Source organism: Juglans regia, chromosome 5 (genome assembly GCF_001411555.2).
Source record: "Juglans regia cultivar Chandler chromosome 5, Walnut 2.0, whole genome shotgun sequence".
Lineage (NCBI taxonomy): Eukaryota > Viridiplantae > Streptophyta > Magnoliopsida > Fagales > Juglandaceae > Juglans > Juglans regia.
This window is the reverse complement of record NC_049905.1, coordinates 21961925-21986139: the sequence shown is the minus strand read 5'-3', so window position 1 is coordinate 21986139 and position 24215 is coordinate 21961925. Positions and strand designations below refer to the sequence as shown.

At 34.7% G+C, this 24215-nt stretch overlaps 2 protein-coding genes across 2 annotated transcripts; one reads left to right on the top strand and one right to left on the bottom strand.

Annotated features, from left to right (window-relative positions):
* Window positions 1–1471: 1471 nt before the first annotated feature.
* LOC109007183 (TMV resistance protein N-like) lies at window positions 1472–6250 on the top strand. Its single transcript, XM_035690105.1, has 6 exons — window positions 1472–2058; window positions 2321–3410; window positions 3496–3792; window positions 3880–4089; window positions 4214–4801; window positions 5663–6250. The coding sequence occupies exons 1-6, from the start codon at window positions 1472–1474 to the stop codon at window positions 6248–6250; spliced, it is 3360 nt and encodes a 1119-aa protein (XP_035545998.1).
* A 661-nt stretch (window positions 6251–6911) lies between these two features.
* Window positions 6912–18796, bottom strand: LOC109007186 (casein kinase 1-like protein HD16). Its single transcript, XM_035690149.1, has 16 exons — window positions 18171–18796; window positions 17433–17561; window positions 17282–17355; window positions 17078–17147; window positions 16942–16997; window positions 15073–15144; window positions 14794–14888; window positions 14641–14707; window positions 14424–14553; window positions 14102–14320; window positions 13874–14004; window positions 10097–10271; window positions 9903–9993; window positions 8623–8780; window positions 7333–7521; window positions 6912–7209 (listed from the first exon to the last, which is right to left on the bottom strand). Exons 1-16 carry the CDS (start codon window positions 18495–18497, stop codon window positions 7150–7152), a joined length of 2043 nt encoding a protein of 680 aa, XP_035546042.1. The 5' UTR covers window positions 18498–18796; the 3' UTR covers window positions 6912–7149.
* Between the last annotated feature and the right edge of the window lie 5419 nt (window positions 18797–24215).

Here is a 24215-nt window from a genome sequence, read left to right as displayed (position 1 = left end):
TCATGATGCAGAAGAAATATATCACCAACAACACAATTAATCCATAAATATATTTTACATAGAAAATATGGACTCAATTGTTCGAATCTTGAATATATATATATATATATATATATATATATATAACTGCATTTTAATTATATATGAGCCATACCAATTATATCATCGTATTTAAATGAGGAATGAGTCAGCTAATTTGCTTGATGCAATGAACCCATCACCGAGGTTATAGATAAGATCAGTATCATAGTAAAAATCATTATAAATTCAATACAAAAAAATAATACAAGTTAAAAAATATCTAATTATTTGTTATTAATAAATAATAGTCAATTTTTTTTTTCTTTCCATAAAACTGAATATATAATATAATGTAAGTAGGAATATTTAGATAAAAAATAGCTCTAGATGAAAAAATCAGTAATGTTTCTCTAATAACATCAATATTAAAAATCATTATAAATTCACTACAAAAAAATAATATATGTTGAAAAACATCTCATTATTTATTATTAATACATAATGTTTAGATAGAAAATAAATCTAGATGGAAAATTCAGTAATGTCCCTAATAACATCAATATCATAGTAGACAAATAAATATAAAAAAATTATCTGCATGTCAACTATTTTGAAACAAATAAAATTTCCAGCATTCTCATCTTAAATGGATTCATTTCCAATAGCTAAGAATTAATCAAACAGAATATAAAAAAAAAAAAAAAAAAATTTAATGACTTCAAACCCAATGTATTTAACCATCAGTATATGTGCAATGATTGGTAGAATTACTCCATGGTGTCAAAAATTAATAATTATAAGCTATTGCATATTTAATATAAATAATATAAAAAAAAACAATTATATAATATTTAGTCGTTTAAAAAATAAACTGTAATTTGAATTAGTTTGTCTTCCAAATTTACTTGAACTTATAGTTTGTTTAAACTTATTACTATTTAAATTAGTAGTTTCTAATTAGAATAATCTATATTATTCGCATAGACCTTATCATTAAATTCTCTTCTTCTATACTATATATTTATATTTTAGAATAATTAAATACAGGGCAAACGTGCCTCGCACGTAACTTCACCGCTAATATATATATATATATATATATATATATAATGTGGGGTGATGAGCGCTTGGAAGCCCCGTACCTGGTAAGTACGTACGTACGAGGTTTTGGTGGATAATAAAATATGTAATCTGGAAATTAAAGTAAGTACAGCGCTTGTTGTGCGCAGCTCAGCTTCCTCCCATGCATGCCTTTTTACTAAGTGAACACAAACTGATCGATTTTAATCGATGCATTCCATGGCCGATAGATAGATGATGTTGCATCTACTTTGAACTTTCCTGCTCAGGTTGACCGGGTACGTACTAGCACTCCATGGCTAGTTTCTATATATACATACAGATCACCTCATCATCTCTTCACTGATCTTCTCCCTCTCGCATTGCATTCATGGCCACTCAAACACCATCTTCATCTACTTCCGAAGATATTAAGAAAAGAAAAAGAGACAATTCATTTTGTTCGGAAGAAGATGAAAAAATCATCATAACCTCTTTCTCACCTTCAGCTTCCTCGACGCCTCGATGGAAACATGATGTTTTCCTCAATTTCTATGGTAAAGACACTCGCACGAGTTTTACGGATCATCTATATGTTGATTTAAAACGGAAAGGTATTCTCGTCTTTAGGGATGACGAAACACTCAAGCGAGGAAAATGCATTTCTCAACAGCTTTTGCAAGCAATTCAAGAATCCCAATACGCCATTGTCATTTTTTCACCAAATTATGCTTCTTCCAAATGGTGCCTCATGGAACTTGCCGAGATCGTTGAATGGGAGACAAAGATGAAGCTGATCACAATTATTCCTATTTTCTACCATGTGAATCCTTCAGACGTAAGAGAACAAAGAGGGACTTTTGCAGAAGCTTTCAACGCGCATGAAAAAGATCCCAAGGTAGACATCAAAGAGATTGATACGTGGAGAAATGCTTTCAGAAAAGTCGGCAATATTGCCGGAGAGCACATACATGACAGGTAACATTTAAGATAACTTGGAAACTTTGAGAAAATAGCTAGTAATGTAGTCAACACTACTAGTACTGTTCATGTTATTGTTATTATTAGTCATGTTGTTATTAATATGATCTATCTATCTATCTATCTGCTTATTACAGTTTTAATTTTTCTACTAAACAACGCTAAATATTCTAATTATAAGTTAGAGTTTTTTTTTAATTTTTTTTTTGTTCGTGCCTATTTTGGCCTCTTCTATATTAATTGCTCTATCAAATTACAGGTACGAGTCAACAATTATACAACAAATCAGTGGAATAATATTCTACAATTATACAATGCTAAATATTCTAATTCATGATTCCCAGAAACTTGTTGGAATAAGCTCTCGTGTAGAGGAAATGATAAAGTTATTGGATATGGAATCGAATGATGTTCGCTTCTTAGGAGTTCATGGGATGGGTGGCGTTGGTAAGACAACGCTGGCAGAAATAATTTATGATAGAGTTTCTTGTCAATTTGAAGGAAGTAGCCTTATTTCTTGTATTAGAGAAAAATCTGGTACTCGTGATCTAGCTTCTTTACAAAAACAACTTCTTTCTATGATCATGCAAGAAAAAATACACGTATGGGATCATCACCAGGGAATTAGGATGATAAGAAGCATGATGCGGAATAAAAAGGTTTTTATCGTCCTTGATGATGTGGATAGTGAAAAACAACTCATGGCATTATCAGGGAGTCAGGATTGGTTTGGTCCAGGGAGTAGGGTGATTATAACATGCAGAGATAGTCATCTGTTGATAACACATAAAGTGAATGATATCTATGAGGTTGAGCTGCTTCAAACCGCCAATGCTTTGCAGCTCTTTAGTTTGTCAGCCTTCCACAGAACCCATCCTCCACAGAATTACGAGGATCTGTCTATGGATTTTGTGAATTATGCTGGAGGCCTTCCTTTAGCTCTTAAAGTTTTGGGTTCCTTCTTATTTGGGAGAACAATAGATGCATGGAAAAGTGCCAGGGATCAGCTAGAGGCAATTCCTAATAAAGAAGTTATGAATATACTTCAAATAAGTTTTGATGGGCTGGAGGAATCGCAGCAAAAACTGTTTTTGGATGTGGCATGTTTTTCTCGTTTTGGAGTACAGTGGCTAGAAAACAATTTTAAGGAAATATATCCGGACATCGACATTGAGGTTCTCGTCGACAAGTCCCTCATAAGCAAATCATGTATGGGAATGTTGATCATGCATGATTTACTACAAAAAATGGGTCAGGAAATAGTTCGTCGTGAATGTCCTGAGGAACCTGGACGACGTAGTAGACTGTTTCGTGTGGAGGATGTCTTTCACGTACTGAAGAATGATACTGTAAGTTGATTAGTGTAGAGACTAATATAAAAAGGTATATTTTCATCCTAATTCTTGCTAACCTGTTTTTCTGGGTTACATGTAGGGAACTGATGCAATTGAAGGCATAGTCCTCGATTTTTATTATCCTAAAGCGAAACATAGATTCATTAACGCCAAAGCATTCTCAAAGATGAGAAAATTGAGATTTGTTAAATTCAATCATTTTGGATATATAAAATGGCGTGGAAATCCTTTAAAATACATGCCAACCGATGAGTTGCGATTCCTAGAGTGGTTTGAATATCCTTCGAGAAATTGGCCGACCAGTTTCCATCCAAAAAATCTTACTGCACTAAGCATGCCTGGCAGCCGCTTCAAACGACTGTGGAAAGGATTGATGGTAAGTTAATATACGTATTCTTCCTTTTCCAAATAAGTTAATATATTCATATTTTGGTCCAACCAACTACTTGTTTGTTTATAACAGGTTTTAGACAACTTGAAGTACTTAAATCTGAGTGATTCTGAGAACTTGATTAAAACACCAGATTTGACTGGAGCCCCAAATCTTGAGATAATAGACTTTTCAGGTTGTACAAGCTTGTGTAAGGTCCACCCATCCATCGAAGTGCTCAAACGACTGCAAGAATTAAGAATGTCTGGCAGCCGAATCAAACAACTATGGAAGTGGTCGGTGGTAAGTTTTTCATGAAAACTTATTAATAAATACGTATTCTTCTTAATAATCCCACTTCCTATCTTTTCCAAATAAGTTAATATTTCATATTTTGATCCAATTATTAACTACTTGTTTATAACAGGTACTTTTAGACGATTTGAAGTACTTGAATCTGAGTTCTTCAAAGAACTTGATTGAAACACCAGACTTGACAGGAGCTCCAAACCTTGAGAAAATAGACCTTTCAGGTTGTAGAACCTTGCGTGAAGTCCATCCATCCATCGGAGTTCTCAAACTATTAAAAGAATTGATTTTAGATAAGTGCGAATGTGTTAGAAGACTTCCAGATAAGTTCTGCTTGGAATCTCTTGAATTTTTGCATCTTGTCGAATGTTCAAGACTTGAGAAGTTACCAGACCTGAGAAGGTTGGAATGCCTGACGCATTTTGAGGCTTGGGGAACTGCTATAACACAAATACCATCTGTCAATATGATCCCCAAAAGCATCCGTTCCTTTCGTCTCGGAGGAAGAAAGTGGATGCCACGTAAATCAAGAGATTTGGCCATCTTCATTAATGACTACTCTTTGCCGAAACAAAGCTCATATCCCACCTATGATATCGAATCACTTGTAGAAGATGAGATGGAAGGAATGCTTGAGGTAGAAGAACTGTATATTAATTTTGGCGAAGAAAGCGAACATTGGTTGGACATCGTCTTTGCCGAAGTGGTGACTCTCTCTCTCTCTCTCTCTTCTTTAGAAAAGAACACGCACATAAATATACGGGGAGAGGGAGAAAATAGCTCAATATTTGCAATAATTTAGAGCATTTTCAATAGCTTTTTTTATCTTATCCTTTAAAATACATCATTAAAATATTTTTTTATTTTACATATTAACTTTTACAATATATCATACATCAGCTTCTCTATTTTTTCTTTATATCATTTAAATATCATACTTCTTAATATTTTTTATTTATTTCAAATATTTTCTCTGACTATCAATAATATCATCATATATTTTTATATTTACAATATATCTCTATATACAATATCATATAATTATATTCTTTTTTAAATTAATCTAGATCTACAAGCTAAACTAAAATATAAATTTATTTAAAAAATAAAAACAGACATTATATTTATTAGAAAATTCTCAAAGAATATTATGAAAACAATAAAGACACTACACAAAACAACCATTCTATTGTATACCCACCCTCTCATCCGAATAAGAATGAAACGTTAGTCATAGAATGTAGCTACACTCGAAAGTGCAGGATATTTTTTTTTAACGGTGGTACCATGAAATGTTAAATATTTTGCCATAAAATGAGAGAAAAATGTTGAAATGAAAATATAATAACTTTCAAGCAGTGGGAAAAGAAACTTAGAGGAGAGAGAAATTAATTTAAAATATTTTAAAATTGTGAACAGTATCCTTTACCTCTAACAGGATTACTGAAATACGACATCAATTGAAATGAACTTTTGAGCAACTTTTTTTATATTTTACAAAAAAAAAAATTATATTTTACAAAATCCATTATGAATGCTCATGTCTTTTTTGGGATTGTTTTTACAGATGATACGTGGGTGGTCATTGGGATCTGTAATCCCGAAGTGGGTCCACAATACAAGTAATGGCTCCTCTGTAAAGATAGATTTGGAGGGTTATACTAATCTGAAGGGGATGGGGTGTGCTTTCTTTATTGTTTGTGATTTTCATGATCAATTCCATACCCCACTGGCGACTTCAGTTTCTTCGTTATTCAAGAAACCGTATACACATGTGGGTTTTAGACTTTGTTTTGAGACGGATGAAGGTTCTCTAGAAGATAATTCCTTTTACTACCTTAGGTTTTCAGCTCAAATGGACACTGTCTCTTTCGTTAAGCCAATTGTATTCTGGGCGTATATACTGGTTCCACAATTTTTGGAATGCTGGAAATCAAATAATTTGGATAAACGACAGAGCTTCATTAAGATTTCAATTACAGCGAAAATGGAGAGTTTCAACTCTGATTTTCCAACAAAAGAATTAGAAGTGAAAGAATGCGGGGTACATTTATTATGTCCGGATGATGCTGGTCTTGGTTTGGGATCAAAGTTAGATTCATATGGTCGATTTTATTCAGCATGGAAGTGCGGCATGACGAGAAATGAAGATTAGATTAAGCAGGAGTACTCCTTTAAAGCTGTTTCCTTTTGAGTGCTGGCTTGGCATTGTTTGTTTTGGGAATAGAAGATGTTCACCATTTTGTACCTGAAACCTCTCCATTCCATTGACGATGTTAAAAATCTCAGATTGATCAAGGGAATGCAGTCAACCACCCAAGCTTTTCTTCTTTGTCATGTTTATGCTATCTCTCATGTCCTTCATCTCAGACTCGGATCTCTATAAAACATGCAGTAGTTTAGTCATTTCTGCTTCTATCTGTTTTTAATATGAAAAATATGATTAAATGTTATGTGCATGGAAGTGATCATCAGGGAACCTTCAGCTGCCAAAACGTGGGAGAATACTTGACATGGAAGTGCTGCATGAAGATTCGATTCAGCAGGAGTCCTTTGTATAAGCTATATATTCTTTTGAGTGTTGGCTTTGGTATTGTTTCTTTGGGAATAGAAGATGTTCACCATTTTAATTACAAGTTAAGAGTCAGTCTGTAGTGTCGACTTTCCAATTGGTTTGTTGCGACGCCTCATTCAACCATGAGTTATCAGTTAATAAAATATTATTATATAAGAGATTTTTTCTTTGAGAGATCGAGAATTCCTCTAATACCCGATCTAAAAAATCTTTCTAAAAGAAACAAGAAAAGAAAAAATGGTGCGCCACTAAATAATTTTTTCTTATAAACTCGTACACACAAGTAAAATAAAAGGCAAACGTACAGCTTTAATACCAATTTATAATACAGAGGAGCACACGTCTCGGCTGCTGCCGCAGCTAAGCTCCTCAAATCGTTTTTTACAATTGACATGAAATCCTACATAAATGATAGGAAAAGAGGAACATCAAAATCTCACTTTCTTTTGACCTAGAAACTCCTTGCAATTACAAAGGAATCAAGATACCGTCCGCCCATAACACAAACAAGCAAGATAGAGATTCTTTTGCCACTTTTCCTGCACATAAACAAGAAGTACAGAAGAAAAATTTAGTGTATCACGTCTCAGAAAAGGTACAATGAATCTGCACCTCATACAAATAATCTCACCCAAGAACAATATACTCCCCCACACATTTACCTTAACATGGGTGCTCGGAAATTGGGATGTACGTAAGGTCTCTTGCGTTTCATCACCAGGTTTGCGCCTAGGCACACTCAAAATGAGGGCAGCTTGATCCCAAGTGGCAGCTGTCGATGTAATTCGGTAACCACTGTCCCAACGCCTATGGATGCCCTCACTTGGATAAAGAAAATCAAGCTCCACAACCTTATACAAAGCAGTGACAGCACAGGTCAGAGATCCCGGGGGGAGGGGGGGGGGGACAAAAGCAACCATGCCAATTTGTCTTCAAATGTGAAGAAACAATGTTGAAAATATGATCGATTTGTCTACCAACTAGTTTACACCCTAGATCACGTAGCAGAATTCAACATAAGCAGCCAAGTCCATCATCTTAAGTTGTTTCAAATTTATTTGGTGAAACATTTACACTAAATCAAGCAGAGTGAAAAGTAACGTCATGAAAATTCCAACTTTTATCTCCTCACAGATTTCCGACAAGTCAAATTAACATTTACAAGCCAATATTAAGTTACGTCTCCTAATTAAATAATATAATATATATAATCAAATTAGCAGTGTAAATTTAAACTGAAAAACCAGACCGAACCGGTTGGTCCAGTTTTGAACCAATCCGGTCTGGGACCAATTCCTATATTATGAAAACCGGCCGTACCCAATCCGGTTCCGGTTCCATAGATTCCGGGACCGGACCAGTTGGGAAAAAATATATATATATAAATTAATTTATATAATTATATATGAAACTTTTATATATAATATATATAATTAAATATCATATATGAAATAATTTCATATTATAATTTATAAATTATAACATAAAATGTTAATATTAAATATGAACATTTGTAATTTGTTTGATCATATGTTATTAATATAATTAGATTTAAGATAATATTATTATAATTTATAAAATAAAAGTTTAATCTTAAAGATGAAAATTTAATTGATCATATGTTTTAAATATAAAATATATATATTAAATTATTAATAACATTTTATCGAAGTAACATTTTATCATAAGTTTTTTACATTTTAAAAAAACCGGTAAACTGAACCGGACCAGAAACCGGAGGTACCGAAACCAGTACATACCGGTTCGGTCATAAATTTTGTCCAAGACTGGACCCGTTACACCCCAAAACTCAAAGAAAAAGAAAAAAAACCAAAGAAACACTAAGAACACAAAAGGGCAGCTTGTCTTTCACTTTCACCACATTTTTGTAGGAACACAGAAAAATTAAAGTGAGAACAGATTATGTTGTACATAGAACAAGCAAAATCAACCTGATCACTGAAGCCAGCATTACGAGACATGACAACACCCCAACGGCTCCCGGCAGTTGCCATTGATGTCACATGGAACCCTTCCCTCCACTTCTTGTTTATCCACTTGAAGGGGAAAGAATCGCTCACTTTGTAAGACTGCTGAGTGTATTGGGTGCCTGCAAAAATTTAGGTCATAACTTCAAAACTTAGTAGCTGAGGATGAATGCCATCAAGTAAAACCAGCATACCGCAGTTGTCCCAAAACTTCCTAACGCACGAGAAAATAATCTTTTGACCAAAACAAACCACCAAACAGTATGCCTCTCACAAAGTTCTCATTAGAAATGACATAAGATGCACCACTTTTTCCAAGACAATGTGAATTATAGTCTTGGATTGGTGTTGTTTGTGTAAAAAGAGCGGAGAATCCATCAATCATCTACTAATACATTGTGAGATTGCCATGACTTTGTGGAATGACTTTTTTGCTGGGGTGGGTGTTGCTTAGCTGATGCCAAGACGGGTGATCAACCTCTTAGCTTCATGGAAAGGTATCCAAGGCACTTCTTAGATTGCCGCAATTTGGAAGATGGTACCAATATGCCTATGGTGGGGTCTTTGGAAGGAGAGGAACGAGTGTAGCTTCAAAGATCATGAGCAGTCATCAGATGAACTCAGAAAAAAAAAATTTAACTAGTTCCAATGGTCGATTGTAAGATTTAATGGCATGACCATTCACGAATTTCTTGTATCACTAGAACATCACTCCTAGGCATTACTCTTGTATATAACCCACGTACTTGGGTTTTTGCCTATTCTTATGATCAATAAAATCTTATTTATGAATCAAAAATACATATCTAAGGCTTAATGGGATGAGATTCTTTCTAGGCTTGGTATTGCGTGGGTCATGCCTAGGAGGGTGGTTGACTTACAATCATGTTGGAGAGAAATTCAGGATAATCGTCAAATTGCGGCCATTTGGAAGATGGTGCCTCCAAGCTTAATGTGGTGTGCTTGGAACGAAAGGAATGGTCACTGCTTTGATAATAGGGAACATTCGATGGGAGGGTTTAGGGACTTTTTCTTTCATATATTGTTACTTTGGGCTTCAGCCATTGTATTGAATGGGACTAATTTTAATGACTTTTATGCCAATTTTCACAGTGCTTAGCTTGTAATTAGGTTCACCTCTTGTATACTTCCCATGTACTTGGGCTATGCCTAATTATGTGGATTAATAAATTCTTCTTACTTATCAAAAAAATATATATATATATCTAATAAAGTAAACAAACCTTTAGACATAACCACAAGGGAGCTCCCATTGTTGGCACCAGCAATAGAACTGATGTAGTAGTTCTTTTCCCATTGTTCCATGATCCATTCCTGTGGATTTGGAACAACAAATTTAATTTTTATTTCATGATAATATCCCCTGAGATGATAACAGATTATAATATGTGTGTATGCATGTGGCAAGGAATTTCACCTTGTGCAAGAAAAAAGATGACAGCTCATAAACTTGGCTTGTAAAACCAGTTCCAGCATCCATGATAAGTGCCCAGAGATTGGAACAAGATGCCACACAACTTATAAGCAGGCCATCTGCAATCCCTCTCTCCACATGTTGCGCCAGCCTTGCATCAGCTACATTATAATGGTACCTAAACATTAAATAAGCGAGAAGGTCATTTTCTTTTAGATAAGTAATAAGCGAGCAGGTCATAAAGCAACTAAATCTGTGATCCCCTATGACTGTTCTTTACAACAAAGCAAATACATAAAAATGGTATGTTAATTTTTTCTAACACCAAAGCTTTCTCCAGCAAGGAAACAATGATGAGGTGATTAAGTCTTCAAACCAAACCAGGGATCACAGAAACCAAAAGGCCAGGTGACCCCAAAGGTAATCCAACAGCAAAGGTCTTGCACCCTACAAGTCCATCTCCTCAATATGGTTCCAATTCCATTCTCAGTACCATAATTTCAGTCAGTTTTGAACCATGGCTTTTTTCTTTTTCTTTTTTGAAAGAGGATGGTACCTCCATGATTTTATTAATAACCTTGGCTTTGATGGGTAATAGAATTTCTTTATTAGTATGGTGCTCACTTAATCAATTAAATGACCCTATCAGGCTTAGCTTAGTATGGGGAACCCTCTTGTACACTACAGTCGCGCTTTTTAGGCTATTTATAACACTACTCTTACACATTAAAAAGCAGGCTTATCTTGACTCTGTTTTTTTTTTACAAGTAATAAGAGAACTATCATTAAAGTGCAAAAGGCACAATCTAAGTACACATGACATACAAGGTTTTATTAATCCAAATTCTATCTTGTCAATAATTTCTAGTTACTCCATGGGGACTCCTACGGCACAGCACGATAGATTGAAGTGGAGGTCTAATGCTCACAAGAAATGAGTCGGGAGTGCTGTTGGATACTGTGTCTAGGGATATTGTGGCTCCCTTGGCCTCTCTTCCTCCAATAGCAGATTGGATTCTGCCTAAAGTTAAAGAGATTCAACAGTTCGTGAAAATTTCCCATGGAGGATGTGAAAACCAATTTAAAGAATTAATTACTGCTATCAAGACAAGCCACTCACTTGAAGCCAAATCAACTTTCAAGAAAAGCAAGGAGTTACAGCGTCTCTTTTCGACAATCAACTACGACGCTAAAGGTAATAGCTCAACTAGAGGGAAGTCTAAAGGGAGGGCATTGTGAAGACGGGAAACAAGGGGTTGGGGTGGGGTTTTTGGGCAGAGTTTTAATTCTACAGAAAACAAGGAGTTGGGGTCAGGCTTGGTGTATTTTAGGTTGCTTTTCACGGGCTTTTTGGGTTATTAGGGGTTTTCTATTATGGGCAAGGTGTTCTCTTGTATACATCAGTGTACTTGGTTACACCTTTTGATATATATATATAATATTTTTACTTATCAAAAAAAAAAATGCTCGATTAAGGTGTACTATAAAATTTTATCAACACAAGATCATGCTCCATTCCCATGGAAGAATATTTGGAGGTCTCGTGTGCCTTCTAAAATAGCTTTTTTTTTTGTATGGAATGCTGCTCTTGGGAAGATCTTGACCACGAACACTTTGAGGAAGAGGGAATGTACCATGATGGATTGGTGCTATATGTGTAAAAAGAATGAAAAATCTGTAGATCATCTCTTATTGCATTGTGAGGCAACAAGAATGTTGTGGGATGAGATCTTCTAGAGGGTTGATATTGCTTGGGTGATGTCTTTGAGGGTGGTGGATTTATTGGGCTGTTGGAGGAAGATGCAAGGTTGTCGTCAAGTAGTAGCCGTATAGAAGATGATCCCGTTGTGCATCATGTGGTGTATTTGGTCGGAAAGGAATGCACATTGCTTTGAAGACAAGGAAAGTACAATGGCGGAGTTGAAGAATTTTCTCCACACATTATTGCTTTGGTTTTCCGCTATTGTACTAAATAGGGACAATGTTCATGATTTCTTGTCTTTAACTTATCGCTCTTAGAATGTATTTAGGTGGTTTTTTGTATACTCTATGTGTATACGGGCTATGTCTATTTCATTCATATCAATAATATTTATTTCTTACTTATCCAAAAAAAGGAAATTATTGACGAGAGGAGGCCCACTGCCATTTTACATTAAATCTGGCACCAAGCACAATCTTTCATGAACAAATAAAGTGATGTTTGATAAAAGGATACTATATAAGCCAATAGCAGCAAGGTTAAACACCAGAAACTTTGAAGTCAGATCCAAAGGTTCTCTCTTTCCATTCAAATAAACCTGCCAAACCTTGAAAGCTGAACATCCAACACTTTCTTTCATCAGCTGCTCGATAGTTAATCTCAGAACCAAGTTAGGAGGCACAAGTTTTTTGATAAGTAAATAAGTATCTTTATTGAATAGAATGAAACTAGGCAATGCCCAAGTACACAGGAAGTAAACAAAGTGAGACACCTAATTACATTCTAGTGAGCTGAAAAGAAGATAGAAACTCATGGACATTCCCACCCTTCAATACAATAGCAGAAAACCACTGTAAAAGAGAGAACAGGAGGCACAAGTACGAAGGCACACATTAAATATATAAAATATTCATGCAGATTGCACTAGGGCTAAGATTTTGGGTAACATAAAGAAGTTGTTCTTAGATTTTCTCCTTTTATAAGTAAAGTTCTAAAGATTTACAAAGACTCATTCAAAAAATCCATAGTACTTGATACATAGAATTTTTTTTAATCAGTAAACAAGGTTTTATTAATGATGTTGACTTGATAAATAGAAAATACCACACAAACACCACTTGTGTCCCTAAAAGTTGCAACCAAGTCCCTCAATTATAGAATTTGTTAGACTTAAGTCCTTTTTCCAGCCACACTAATACTATTTTTTGTAAGATTATTTTATTAATGATCAAGAAAACAACGGACGGCATAATTGAAGTACGTGAGGGGTATCCAACAAATACACCTAGCGAGAGAGAGAAGAACATGTAGAGTAAAGCTAGAGAGACAAAGTTTGGCTGCCATCCAATAGTAGATTGCATTAAAAAGGACAGCCTGGAGGTCTTCAATGTTGCATTGGGTATCCTCAAAACTTGTTCATTGCTTTCCAAAATATCTCAGTGTGTTTGTTCTCAAACCACCCCTTCCAATATGCCAAAATATCTACACCACCTTTCTAGGCATCATCCAACTCAACCCAAAAAAAATAATTTCTTTTTTGATCGGTAACTCGACCCAAAAAAAATTAAAAACATTGAATTGTTCAATAAGTAATTCTTGAAATACTGAACTACGTGATCATTTAGCTTTGATTGGTAGGAATGTTCTATGCCATTCACGTTCAAGGATTCCAGAGAATTGTTTCATCTACGTGAATTGGCCACTTGGCGGAAGCACTAGCTGATTGACTCTTGCTCACTAATGCTAATATATAATGTCACATTTAGTAGCTGATATCGAATGACTTATTGATAATTTAGCAAAACTTCCAAAAAGAGAACCAACCGAGTTTAAGGCTAGTGACGTGATTCCAATAACCAGTCAAAACCATGCTCTTTTTTCAACTGATTATTCAATTAAAAATTTTTGTTTATAATTATTCAATTAATAAATCTTCCGAGTCTAAAATTTCTAATGCATATTTGGAGTTGCTGAAACTCAATTAGTTTCTCTGCCCGCCAAAGGGGTGGGTGTTTAATTGAGTGTGAGAGTGAGAGAGAGAGAGAGAGAGAGAGACCAAAAGCAAAATGTAGACCTACCTCTGTTTCATTGGTAGCCTAGCATTGTAAACTGAAATCCACTGTGTAGCAGGAACTCCTAAACGAACCTTCTTCTTGGGCTGCCCATCATCGTCCTCCTCAATATTCAACCTACCCCGTTTTTGACCAACCTGACAAACATATCAACAGCAGTTGCATAAAATATCTCTGAATAAAATAACTACAGAATCAGAATTTATCCCTAAGTTCATATATTACCAAAATTACCTTTTGAGCACCATCAGTGCTTATTGGCCTTAAAGCCGGATTAGGACCTATTAAGCCCTCGAACAAAGATATTAGCTTGGCATAGTTAGGCTCCTCATCAAATTTCATGTTCACCACAATCTCAAGAAATTGCTTAAGAGGTGGCGGGCAGAAGCAGCATAGCATTTCAGGAGAGGTTGCCATCTTTTTTTTGCAAACTAGAAATGATTTGTTATCTCCCTGTCAGGGAAAAATGGACAGAAATAAAGAATTCAAAACAGTCCCAAAAGCAACTCCAAAGACAATAACAAATACTCTAAACGCATGGTGTATGTGTTAGTACCTGATAGCCTTGCCAAGGCAACCTGCCTCGATGGAGAAAGATGAGTGTATATGCAAGAGACTCAAGATCATCTCTTCTACTAGCAGTTCTTCCCAGGTGAGCGTGAACACTAGCATATCGAACAGTTCCTCTGGCACAGAGAAGAAAAGGTATCAAGACCAGCCGTAAAATAGTTGTGTTGCAAACCAGTAGCCTAATGACAAAAAGATTCATTCACCTAAACATATCAGGACGTTGATCATATTCGACATGCTGTCCATTAGAGCTATCTCTCCACTTTGTTGCTGCAATCATGTATTGATAAAGATGACGTAAGAAAATGTGTAGAATAAATTAATTTGAGTGTAAGAATTACATGAAATTTACTCGCCTAATCCAAGGTCAACAAGAAACAACTTCTTCTCTTGTGGTGAAGATGGCTGCCCAAGTAAAAAGTTCTCTGGCTTGACATCACCATGGACATAACTAGTATCAAACAGATACATGATTACAAATTATGGAGATTAATATTTCACAATAAAGGACCATGAAACAAAGCTATTTGATGTAGTATTGCCAACATAAATTTTTTTTTTTTTTTTTTTGGGGGGGGAAAAAAGGGCAACTGAACCTTACAAAGTCAAAAAAAAAAACTATTACAATCACATACCCTCTTGCATGCATCTTCTCTAGAATTGATAAGGACTCAACTGCTATACAAGCAACCATTTCTGAGGACATCCTGTGTGTATATATCATTGTGTGAAAGATTTAGAAACAAGACATACATTTTGGTAGACAAGGAATGAAGAGAGGAAGAAGAAACATAGTTAAGACCAATAACATATACTTCTAAAATAAAGAAAAACAATGTTAGACTCTAAAAACAATTCATGTTCAAAAGATGCTTTTAACAACAATCAAAATTGAAGTAGCTTACTGTAGTAATTGTGGCCAGGAAAAAAAAAAAAAAACTAAAATAAGACACCCTGAAAACACAAGCTCAAGTGTGCAGGTGAACACAAACAAATGTAAATTTTTTTTTTTTATAATTAATAAGAAATTTTAGTACCAAAAATAGGCAAACCCAAGTACACAGGACGTATACAAAGGAAATACCTACTACACTCTAGAGGGCAGGAAAAAGAAGACACATACAAATCCAGAAAATTATCATCATTCGGTACAAGAGTCTTAGCCCACAAACACAGTACTAAAGAAAAAATAAGGTGAAATGTAAATAAGGTGAAAAACCAAACGTAAAATATTCCCCATAACGAATTAACCAAATTATCTTCATTTGTAGCAAGCTAAAATATGTTGAGATCTTTGCCTATCACAGGTGCCCCCTTCAAAAGCATGGACAAGATTTCCATCACCCCTCCTTTTTATATGGGTGGGTGTAGGAAAGGAATGAAGGGTGGATCATCATTTCACTTTTTGAAGATATATAGAAAAAATTGCAATTTTATAACAGTTCAAGATTAACAGTTTAAGATCAACTAGCTAGATAGGTGTGCTTCTTGTATACGTCTGTGTACTTGGATTGCGTCTTTTGCCTTTTTTTATCAAATTTATATTACTTCTCAAAAGAGATTATATTAAAAAAAGTAGGATACTCCATCCACCTGAATATTTCATAACCAAAGTGGCATAGGAGATTTTTATATTGATGGTCTGGCTGCGATTATTTAAGATGACAACCACCTGAATACAAGATTTCTTGATTTTCAAAGAGAATCCAAAAAACAAGCCTGTACAAAGTCCAAAATATCATCTTAAACTGAAACTATCACCACTATTAACCACTTTTTTGTTTCTTTCAGAAACCAGGAAGAAAATACAGTTAAAAGGAGAGAGTACAAATCGCTCTTTCTGCTTCATTACAATGTTAGCCCATAAAGGTCGTGGAAGTGATCTATAGTCCATAGTTCACTCATGCTTGGTTGCCGCTCCTGCATATGTCCCGTGTACTAGGGCTTTGCCTACCTATATCATCAATAAAACTCTGTTTACTGATCAAAAAAGTTCAAAGTCATATATTTTCGTGAAACGCCTTGTGGCTGGTTGCAGCATTCTTCGCCAGCAGAGCATATAGGCAGTAGAATTTAAATCACACAGTTTTGCAGTATAATTTGAATCATGATGATTTCACAGATGCTCTTTAATAGTTTTAAGGTATAAAATCAGGAGCTTTGGTACATCACAGTTGTGGATACCAACGATTCCTACTTTTAAAGACTCTTTTTTCTGCATAATTTACATCCTTTATTCCCCTTATTTTCTTTTGAAGTCAGACCCAAAGCGACGTCTACTTTTAATATTATAAACCTGTGACTTTGAAGGCATGATACTTAGTCTACTAAGATCTAAAAGTCTTTCCTTTAAAAAACTTAATTGAGCTTTGCCTCCAACCAAGCCCACAACAGCCATCTATAACAAACTCAAGTTTAAGATTTCAAGAAAACACAGGACAGTAGAACAATAAAAATTATGACACTCTAGGAGGTAAAGAAAGATACAAGCATGGGATACTCACGCCTGCCCTGAAGTATTCCAAACATCCCACAAGCTGGGACCTAGCATGTCCATAACCTGCATATAAACAAGTATAAAAGTTAAACCAACAAGTTATAATAGAGAGATGATAAAGATGAATTTTGTGTGGATCATACCATAACATAATAGTCTCCTTGCCGCCCTTTATAGTGTACTCTTGGCACTCCATGACTACCACCAAGAGTGCTGTTCAAACAAAATGAAAGAAAAAATCATAAATAAATGCTATAAACAGACACACACACACATATATAGATTGTAATCATCTGCAATCCTTATAAAAAAAAGTAACCCAGAAGAACCCTAAAAAAAGGACCTACTTGTACACTTGCCACTCATATGGTGGACCATAGTTGCAGCCTTTACTGTTTCTATGCTCAAATTTCAGAGCTACCTGATATAACAAAAGCAATCAGAAATTATATTCAACTGACAGATAAGTTTGAAGGAGAGAATCTGAAGTGAGCTAACCTCCAAAGCCGAAGAACCTGTGGCACGTTCAGTTCCACCTGAAACGCGACGACCAACAAATACCTGACCGAACCCACCTTTGCCTAGTTTCCTCTCTATCTTATATATGGGTGACCCTCCTACCGAGACCTACCGAAAAATCATAAACATCAATGCACCAAACAAAAACTAAAATAATATACATCATTAGAGAACTCAAGCTCAATATAATCGCAATGAAAAAATAAATAAATCAACCATATATCTGATAGCAGAATACAACCATGTAAATTAGAGATACAAGCATATATATATAAGTAGTGAATCACAGCCCAGCAGACCCTTTAACTTAAACCCCTAAAAGGAAACACAATTCTTCATCATAACGATCACATAATAAATTAAATTCTTCAAATAACAATAGTGAAAACCACCATACAACCAATATTTGGAAAGAAAGTAATACACAATAAATCGTTCACAAAAGAACCATATATCTGAAATTATAACAACACATCCAGGAATACCAGAACACCACGAAGTAAACGGCCACAGCAACTTTTTTCACAATTATGCCACCAACTAAATTTAGAAACACCAAAACAACACCAATTAAGCTACCCAAAACCCATTTACATACAACTACGACACCAAAAAAATTGTGGTAAAACAACATCGAATCGCCAAAGAAGCCTTTTTTTAAATTTGAGAGTTTGCAGCAAGCCAAAACGAGAAAAGTTAACAATCCAAAACGCATACCTTCTCGGGAAAAGGTGCGGTGTTGCCCTCTTCCTCTTGACCAGCGGCCTTATTGGCACTCAAGCCGCCACTATCATCGGCCATCGCACCCTTCTGTTCCTTCCCAACAACCTTCTTTCCCTTCTTCCCCTCCGAACCACTATCCCTCTCGGAAATCACGATCACCTGCTGCTTCTGTTCCTCCTCCTCCTCCTCCTCCTCAAGCTTCAACTTCTTAGCTCTGGCAACCGCGGCACGGGTCTTCACGTAGTTTCCAACCGGGGGCTCGGGTTGCTTGTGCGCGACCTTAGCACGGCCTCGGCGGACTCCTCTGCGAAGCTCCGGCATTGCTCAGACCCATACAATAGGAGCCAGAGTCCAAAAATCCGATCATTATATTGCTCAGCTCACATGGCCGAAATGAAAGATTTTGGTTAGGGGAAATGCGAAAGGGCGAGGACCCGATCGAGGATTCGGTGGAAGTGGGTGGGATTGGAGAAAATCGGGGTTGGATATTGGGGCGGAGTAGGGTTAGGGTTGGGTAAAAATATAGCAAATAGATTTTTTCAATTTGAAAACAGATGGGGAGAAGCCAACTCGAACCATGCTCAGATCACAAGGATGGTGTTGCGACCGACGTACAAAATATTGGAATGAAATATTTCGTTATTAATATCGTTTTAGATAGATATATAAATAAATTATATATATAAATATATATAAATTATATTTTAAGATAATAATATATATAAATATATATATATAAATTATAAATAGTTTAGTCTAAATTTAAAATTAAAAAATAAGTTTATAATTTAAAAAAAAAAAATTAAAGCCTTAAATATCGATCGGTATAGACTAAAATACAGGTCGGTACAGACTGAAATATAGATCGGTATGGTCGGTATTTAGACCGGTACGAAACATATATGATACATGTACCGGCCATTAGGTTGATACGACAAATACCGACCGATACGGTACGAGATTAAAAACAATCGTTAGAACCAAATGGGAAATGGATTCCGAGATCTCTATTTATCTATTATTTAGAATCATCACATCTAATTATTATAATTTTATTAAATTCTTACATAAAATAAAATAAATAATTCAACTTTTTCAAATTTTAAAATAAAAATAATATTAAAAATATATATTATAATAATATTTTATTCAATTTTCATATTATTTTATTTGATCTACAAAAACAAACAAACAAATAAGTTTTTAGTAATAATATATGTAGCTTTAAGAGCATTGGCAATAGTCCAAATTTTAGCTAGAATTTTAAATTTTGGCTATAGTATTAACCTTTGGCTATTCATCTTAAAATTAAAATAATAATATAATATTATATATTTTAATAATATTTTACAAAAAAAAATTGTAATATTTTGTAAATACACTTTATATATTAATTAATAATTTAATTATTATTTAAAATTATTGTTTCCCAACTACTTGAACGAGAACTTGTCTATTACTTGAGCCAATTTGTTCATAACCTGTTAAGAATATTTTTATGACGACGTTGGCTGGATGTAAGTTGGTTGCAAATTTGACCATAATGAATGAATGCAAATAGATCATACAAAACAAAAAGTTGATTATAAATTTCTTGCTTTTAATCACAATACTATCTGAATGTAAATTTTGCAAATAGACCATACAAAGCATAAAGTTTGCAAATTTGAAAAACAAATTTTACTATTGTGATTAAATACAAAAGATAAATGTCCTATTTACATAAGTTTCTACCAACAAATTTTCTACCAACACATTTTTTACCAACACAAAAAATGAGAAAATTGTAAATCTACCAACACAATGACTACCAACATAGTTGGTATCATATAAATGCAAATCCAGCACAAACCGCAAAAACAAATTCCAATTTCTAACAACACAGTTCTACCATATAATTGATGTTTCTACCATCACTACATCCAAAAATAATTGCAATTTGATCTCAGCCACAACACAAACATTTGACCTCTTTAGTTGCTACCCAGCCACATGTGGACAGAAACATGTGGCTAGGTAGCCACTACAATAAAATAAAAAATAATCTACTAAAACAGCCAGTTAGACACATTCATAAGGTGTCGATGGAGATGTAGATGTACATCCAGAATGAGATTTCGATGCCTCAAAAATTGATTGTTGAATATTAAGAAAATATTCTTGTTATATGGCATTCATGCCAGCAAGATCTAGTCTCATCATCTTTGTCTCGAACTTCTTCTTCTTTAGTTCAAATTCTACACATCTATCGCGAGATACCTTCAACACAGCATTTATTCGCTCTACGATGCATAGGGCTCTATCCTCAATCATTTTAGCTAAGGCAATATTGATTTCAGTATCATGTCCTTCGATCAACTTTCTTTCTCAAATTTTTTACCTCGAGGTCTCTCACCAAGAACCTCCATGTTCTCCTCCACTGTGTCAACAGTAACTTCACTGTGAAGTTTTTCTTGTGGCCTTCTCCTCGTACCAAGGGTGGATATGTGTTGCTGCCTTTTTGTCTTAGACACCAACAATGATCCATTGTAAAGTTCGCCCTCTCCATCTCTTTATACAAAATTTTTACATTCTCAATCTACAAAGATGAAGAAATATCATTAGTTCATAAATCAGTCCTACATAATTGCATAATTAAAGAAAAATGTACATACCTTGTCTTGCTTCGTTGCAACACTCGGGTGCAATGACTATACCTATGCTAAAAATGCACAAAACTTATTTGTGCATTTCTAAATCAAAGACCACTGATTCATCAAAGAGACTATAGAACGGTTCACAATATTCGATTTTTTATATTCATAATAAAATTCTAAAATCATGTCTCACATTTGAGTGAACTTTTGATCAGTACAATTTCTCACATCGATACTAATGTTTAGCCAAGCTAAGACGAGGAGCTTATCCTCCTCTACAGTGAAAGATGCATCCCTTTGAACTTTTTTTGGATGATGCCTCTTTCACGGTAATTGGGGGTTGCTTGGACCACAACATTAGAATGTTACGTTGAGGTGCTATTACAATCTTCTCCTCCACTTTTTAAGAGTTCACTTTGTAAGAGAGTGGTGAAGAATGGGTCATCATCAATTTGTATGTCCATCCTTAAAAAAATATTACATTTTCAAAGAGTCAGAAAAGTTTAAAAATTCTCAAGTCCAATAAAGCAGCAAATCATGTTATACAAAGTAAACAAATGTTGTCAATATATAGATGTTATATCTGCCTGCCGACATGTAAAACCACATGTATCTCTAATGGAATGTTTAAATCAACTTAAATTATGATTAAAAAAAAAAAACCTATCTGGCACTACTTACAAGAACAGTGTTGTCATTCATTGACTAATATAAGTAGTAGTGTGCCACAAACCCATCACAAGCCAAGATAGATCTATATGAAACAAATCTCATAGGGCAGGACATAGCAAGTCACAACATGTGCATTTAAAACCTAAGTAGAATAACATAAACTAATATTTCAAATATAAGATGGAACTCACCCAAACCCCAACATGACTCCAATCTTAAACCCAAACTTGCTTGTCCTTGATTATCTAATTCCCAAAAAGATCTTATGGGTTCAGAGAGCTTTTTAGCCTTTAACACAGTGACTTAAAAAGAATATAAAATAAAATAGTTACTTGGTAATAGACAAGGAAGTTAGAACAAGACAAAGAAAAGCAACAAGCTTCCATATATAATGACAACCTTCTACCCATAAGTCAGAACATCTTCCTCCATATATATAACCACACAAATCCAACACAGTCTCTACCAATAATGAACCATGTGTTCAAAACACAAAACACAAATCCAAAAAAATAATTGCAGTTTCTACAAACACTACTCCAAAAAAATAATTGCAGTGTCTACCATATATTTAACCACTACTGCACAACAATATCCAACACAAAAAAAGGCAATCAAACTAGTAAATATTATTAACTATTAATTATACAAGTCGATTTCCCTTACTTCTTTCCTTCCCTTTGTTACTAAATACTACTTTATCTGGAGTGTAGATCAAAATAATTGCCAACTAGGATTTTGTCGGTGAAAAGTAGATCTAAACCAATCAGTGCTAATAAATGTAGAAAAACTAATAACAGGAATGCCCACAACACTAGCTGTTAACATTCAGGAAAAGCCACATCCCACATGATAGGTAAACTTGCTTAGACAAGACATTACAACCTCCTTAGAGCAGTAGTCAAACAACAAAAATGGAAGTTGTCATCCTTCACAAATAAAACAATTCCCACATGATCTTTGCAGCACAAAAAAAGAACTAAGGTAAGAAATGGAGTAGTAAGCACCTTGCTCAACAACCAAAACCGATTGATGATTATAGTGCTTCCAACATTTCCAACATTCAGCAAAATATTTCCAGCATTTCCAACTTCAGCAAAATATTTGAGTCTATACAAAACATCTGCTAGACATAAAAACATAAGTAACAAAAAAAATCCACTATAAAAGATTTTGCAAAAATACTTCATTGAGCTGCTTGTTTTTTGACCCAAAAGAGGTGTAAAAATCATCTCTTTTACATACCAAGAGCAAGTACACACCCATCATTTTTAAAGTTTCATTATCGTATAAAAATCATCTCTTTTACAGACCACTACATTAACCATATGCATAGCAGACCACAGATGGGCACCAATTTAAAAAATATGCTCATACCACCACAGATCAGACCAGCTCTGAAAAAACCACATAGCAAATCACCTAAAAATGCACATAGCAGTTAAGCACTGACTTGACCATACACTCAAAAGACCACATAACAGATCACCACAGACTCAACTTCACAGACTAGGAACACAAACCAGATTCAATGCATGTACGGGGCCATCATTCAAGTATACAAGAGGAATGAAAACGTTAAAGAAAAAAAAACAATCAAAGTTTTTTATGCATACCCAAGTAGAAAAAACATTGAAAATCAAAATATGATCAAATCTGAGTGCAAGACCCACGAGTAATACTACTACAGAAAAGAAAAATATATAAAAGCAAATTTATGTCAAAATTTGCATCTGCCCAGAAAGATCAATTGCACCCAGAAATTCAACAAGAAAAAAAAAAGTAATGAAACCTCTAAATCTTGTATTGGACCAAGACTCTTATTATATGCAAGAAAAAAAAATGAACTTTGGAATATTGAAACGAACGAGTTTTGGAAAATCTTACCTTTTTGTTTTTGTGGGGATAGAAATCCACAGTCGATTTTCTATTGCAAATCGATTGATCCTTCCCCACGTTCCTAAGCTAAAAATAATGAAAAACAAATGAGAGAATGAGAGATATGGAATGTCAGGCCAATCTAGAGGAAAGAGAGAAAATGAGAGAAAAAAATGAAAGGGTGTTCGGCAAGGCAAAGGGGGAGAAAAAGTGAAAATTGTTTCAGGGGAACGGATACATGAGGGAAATGCTTTGTTGCAGTTGTTCTGCAAGTGATTTGAGAATAAAATATTCATTTGGCTATGATCAGGAACTTGCCAAAGATGGAAATATGTTTAGATATACTGTAGCTCAAAACTTAAACTCCCACCTTTTACCTATTCCAATGCAACACGTTTAAAGAGATAAAAAGCCATATTTTGCATTACTTAGAGTTATGCCTACGCCGATGCGGATGCTCTAAGATGTCAAACTTTGCCTTTTTAAAAAAAAAAAAACAAAGTAATAATAAATCTAAAATTTTTATAAAAGAAAATATTTTTTAATAGTATACTCTATTTTTTATAGGAAGTGCAAAAGAGATTTCTTGGACATTTGCCCAAAAAAGAGACTTTCAGGCCTTGGAAAATTTCTTACTGTACCCAAGGTTGTCTCCTAGTTCCCAGAACTGTGGAGGTTTTACCATTTTTCTAGAGTGTCTAAGATAGGTGCTATGGGATGGCCGAGAAGATCATACAGAAGTGGGGTAAATTCAGTTTAACTGAGGCAAAGCAGAATGAGATTCAACTTGACATCTTTGCGAATGATGTGATAACCAGGTAGGGAAAAATTTGTCTCACAGGCCTCGTCATTT

Excerpts from the sequence above, each read along its gene's own strand:
- LOC109007183 (XM_035690105.1), top strand. The coding sequence starts at position 1,472 with ATGGCCACTCAAACACCATCTTCATCTACTTCCGAAGATATTAAGAAA. Across the intron at positions 3,411-3,495 it reads ACGTACTGAAGAATGATACT|GGAACTGATGCAATTGAAGG; the intron begins GTAAGTTGATTA and ends GGTTACATGTAG. Across the intron at positions 4,802-5,662 it reads ACATCGTCTTTGCCGAAGTG|ATGATACGTGGGTGGTCATT; the intron begins GTGACTCTCTCT and ends TTGTTTTTACAG.
- LOC109007186 (XM_035690149.1), bottom strand. The coding sequence starts at position 18,497 with ATGCCGGAGCTTCGCAGAGGAGTCCGCCGAGGCCGTGCTAAGGTCGCG. Across the intron at positions 15,145-16,941 it reads TGGAATACTTCAGGGCAGGC|GATGTCCTCAGAAATGGTTG; the intron begins GTGAGTATCCCA and ends ATATACACACAG. Across the intron at positions 9,994-10,096 it reads CATCTTTTTTCTTGCACAAG|GAATGGATCATGGAACAATG; the intron begins GTGAAATTCCTT and ends CCAAATCCACAG.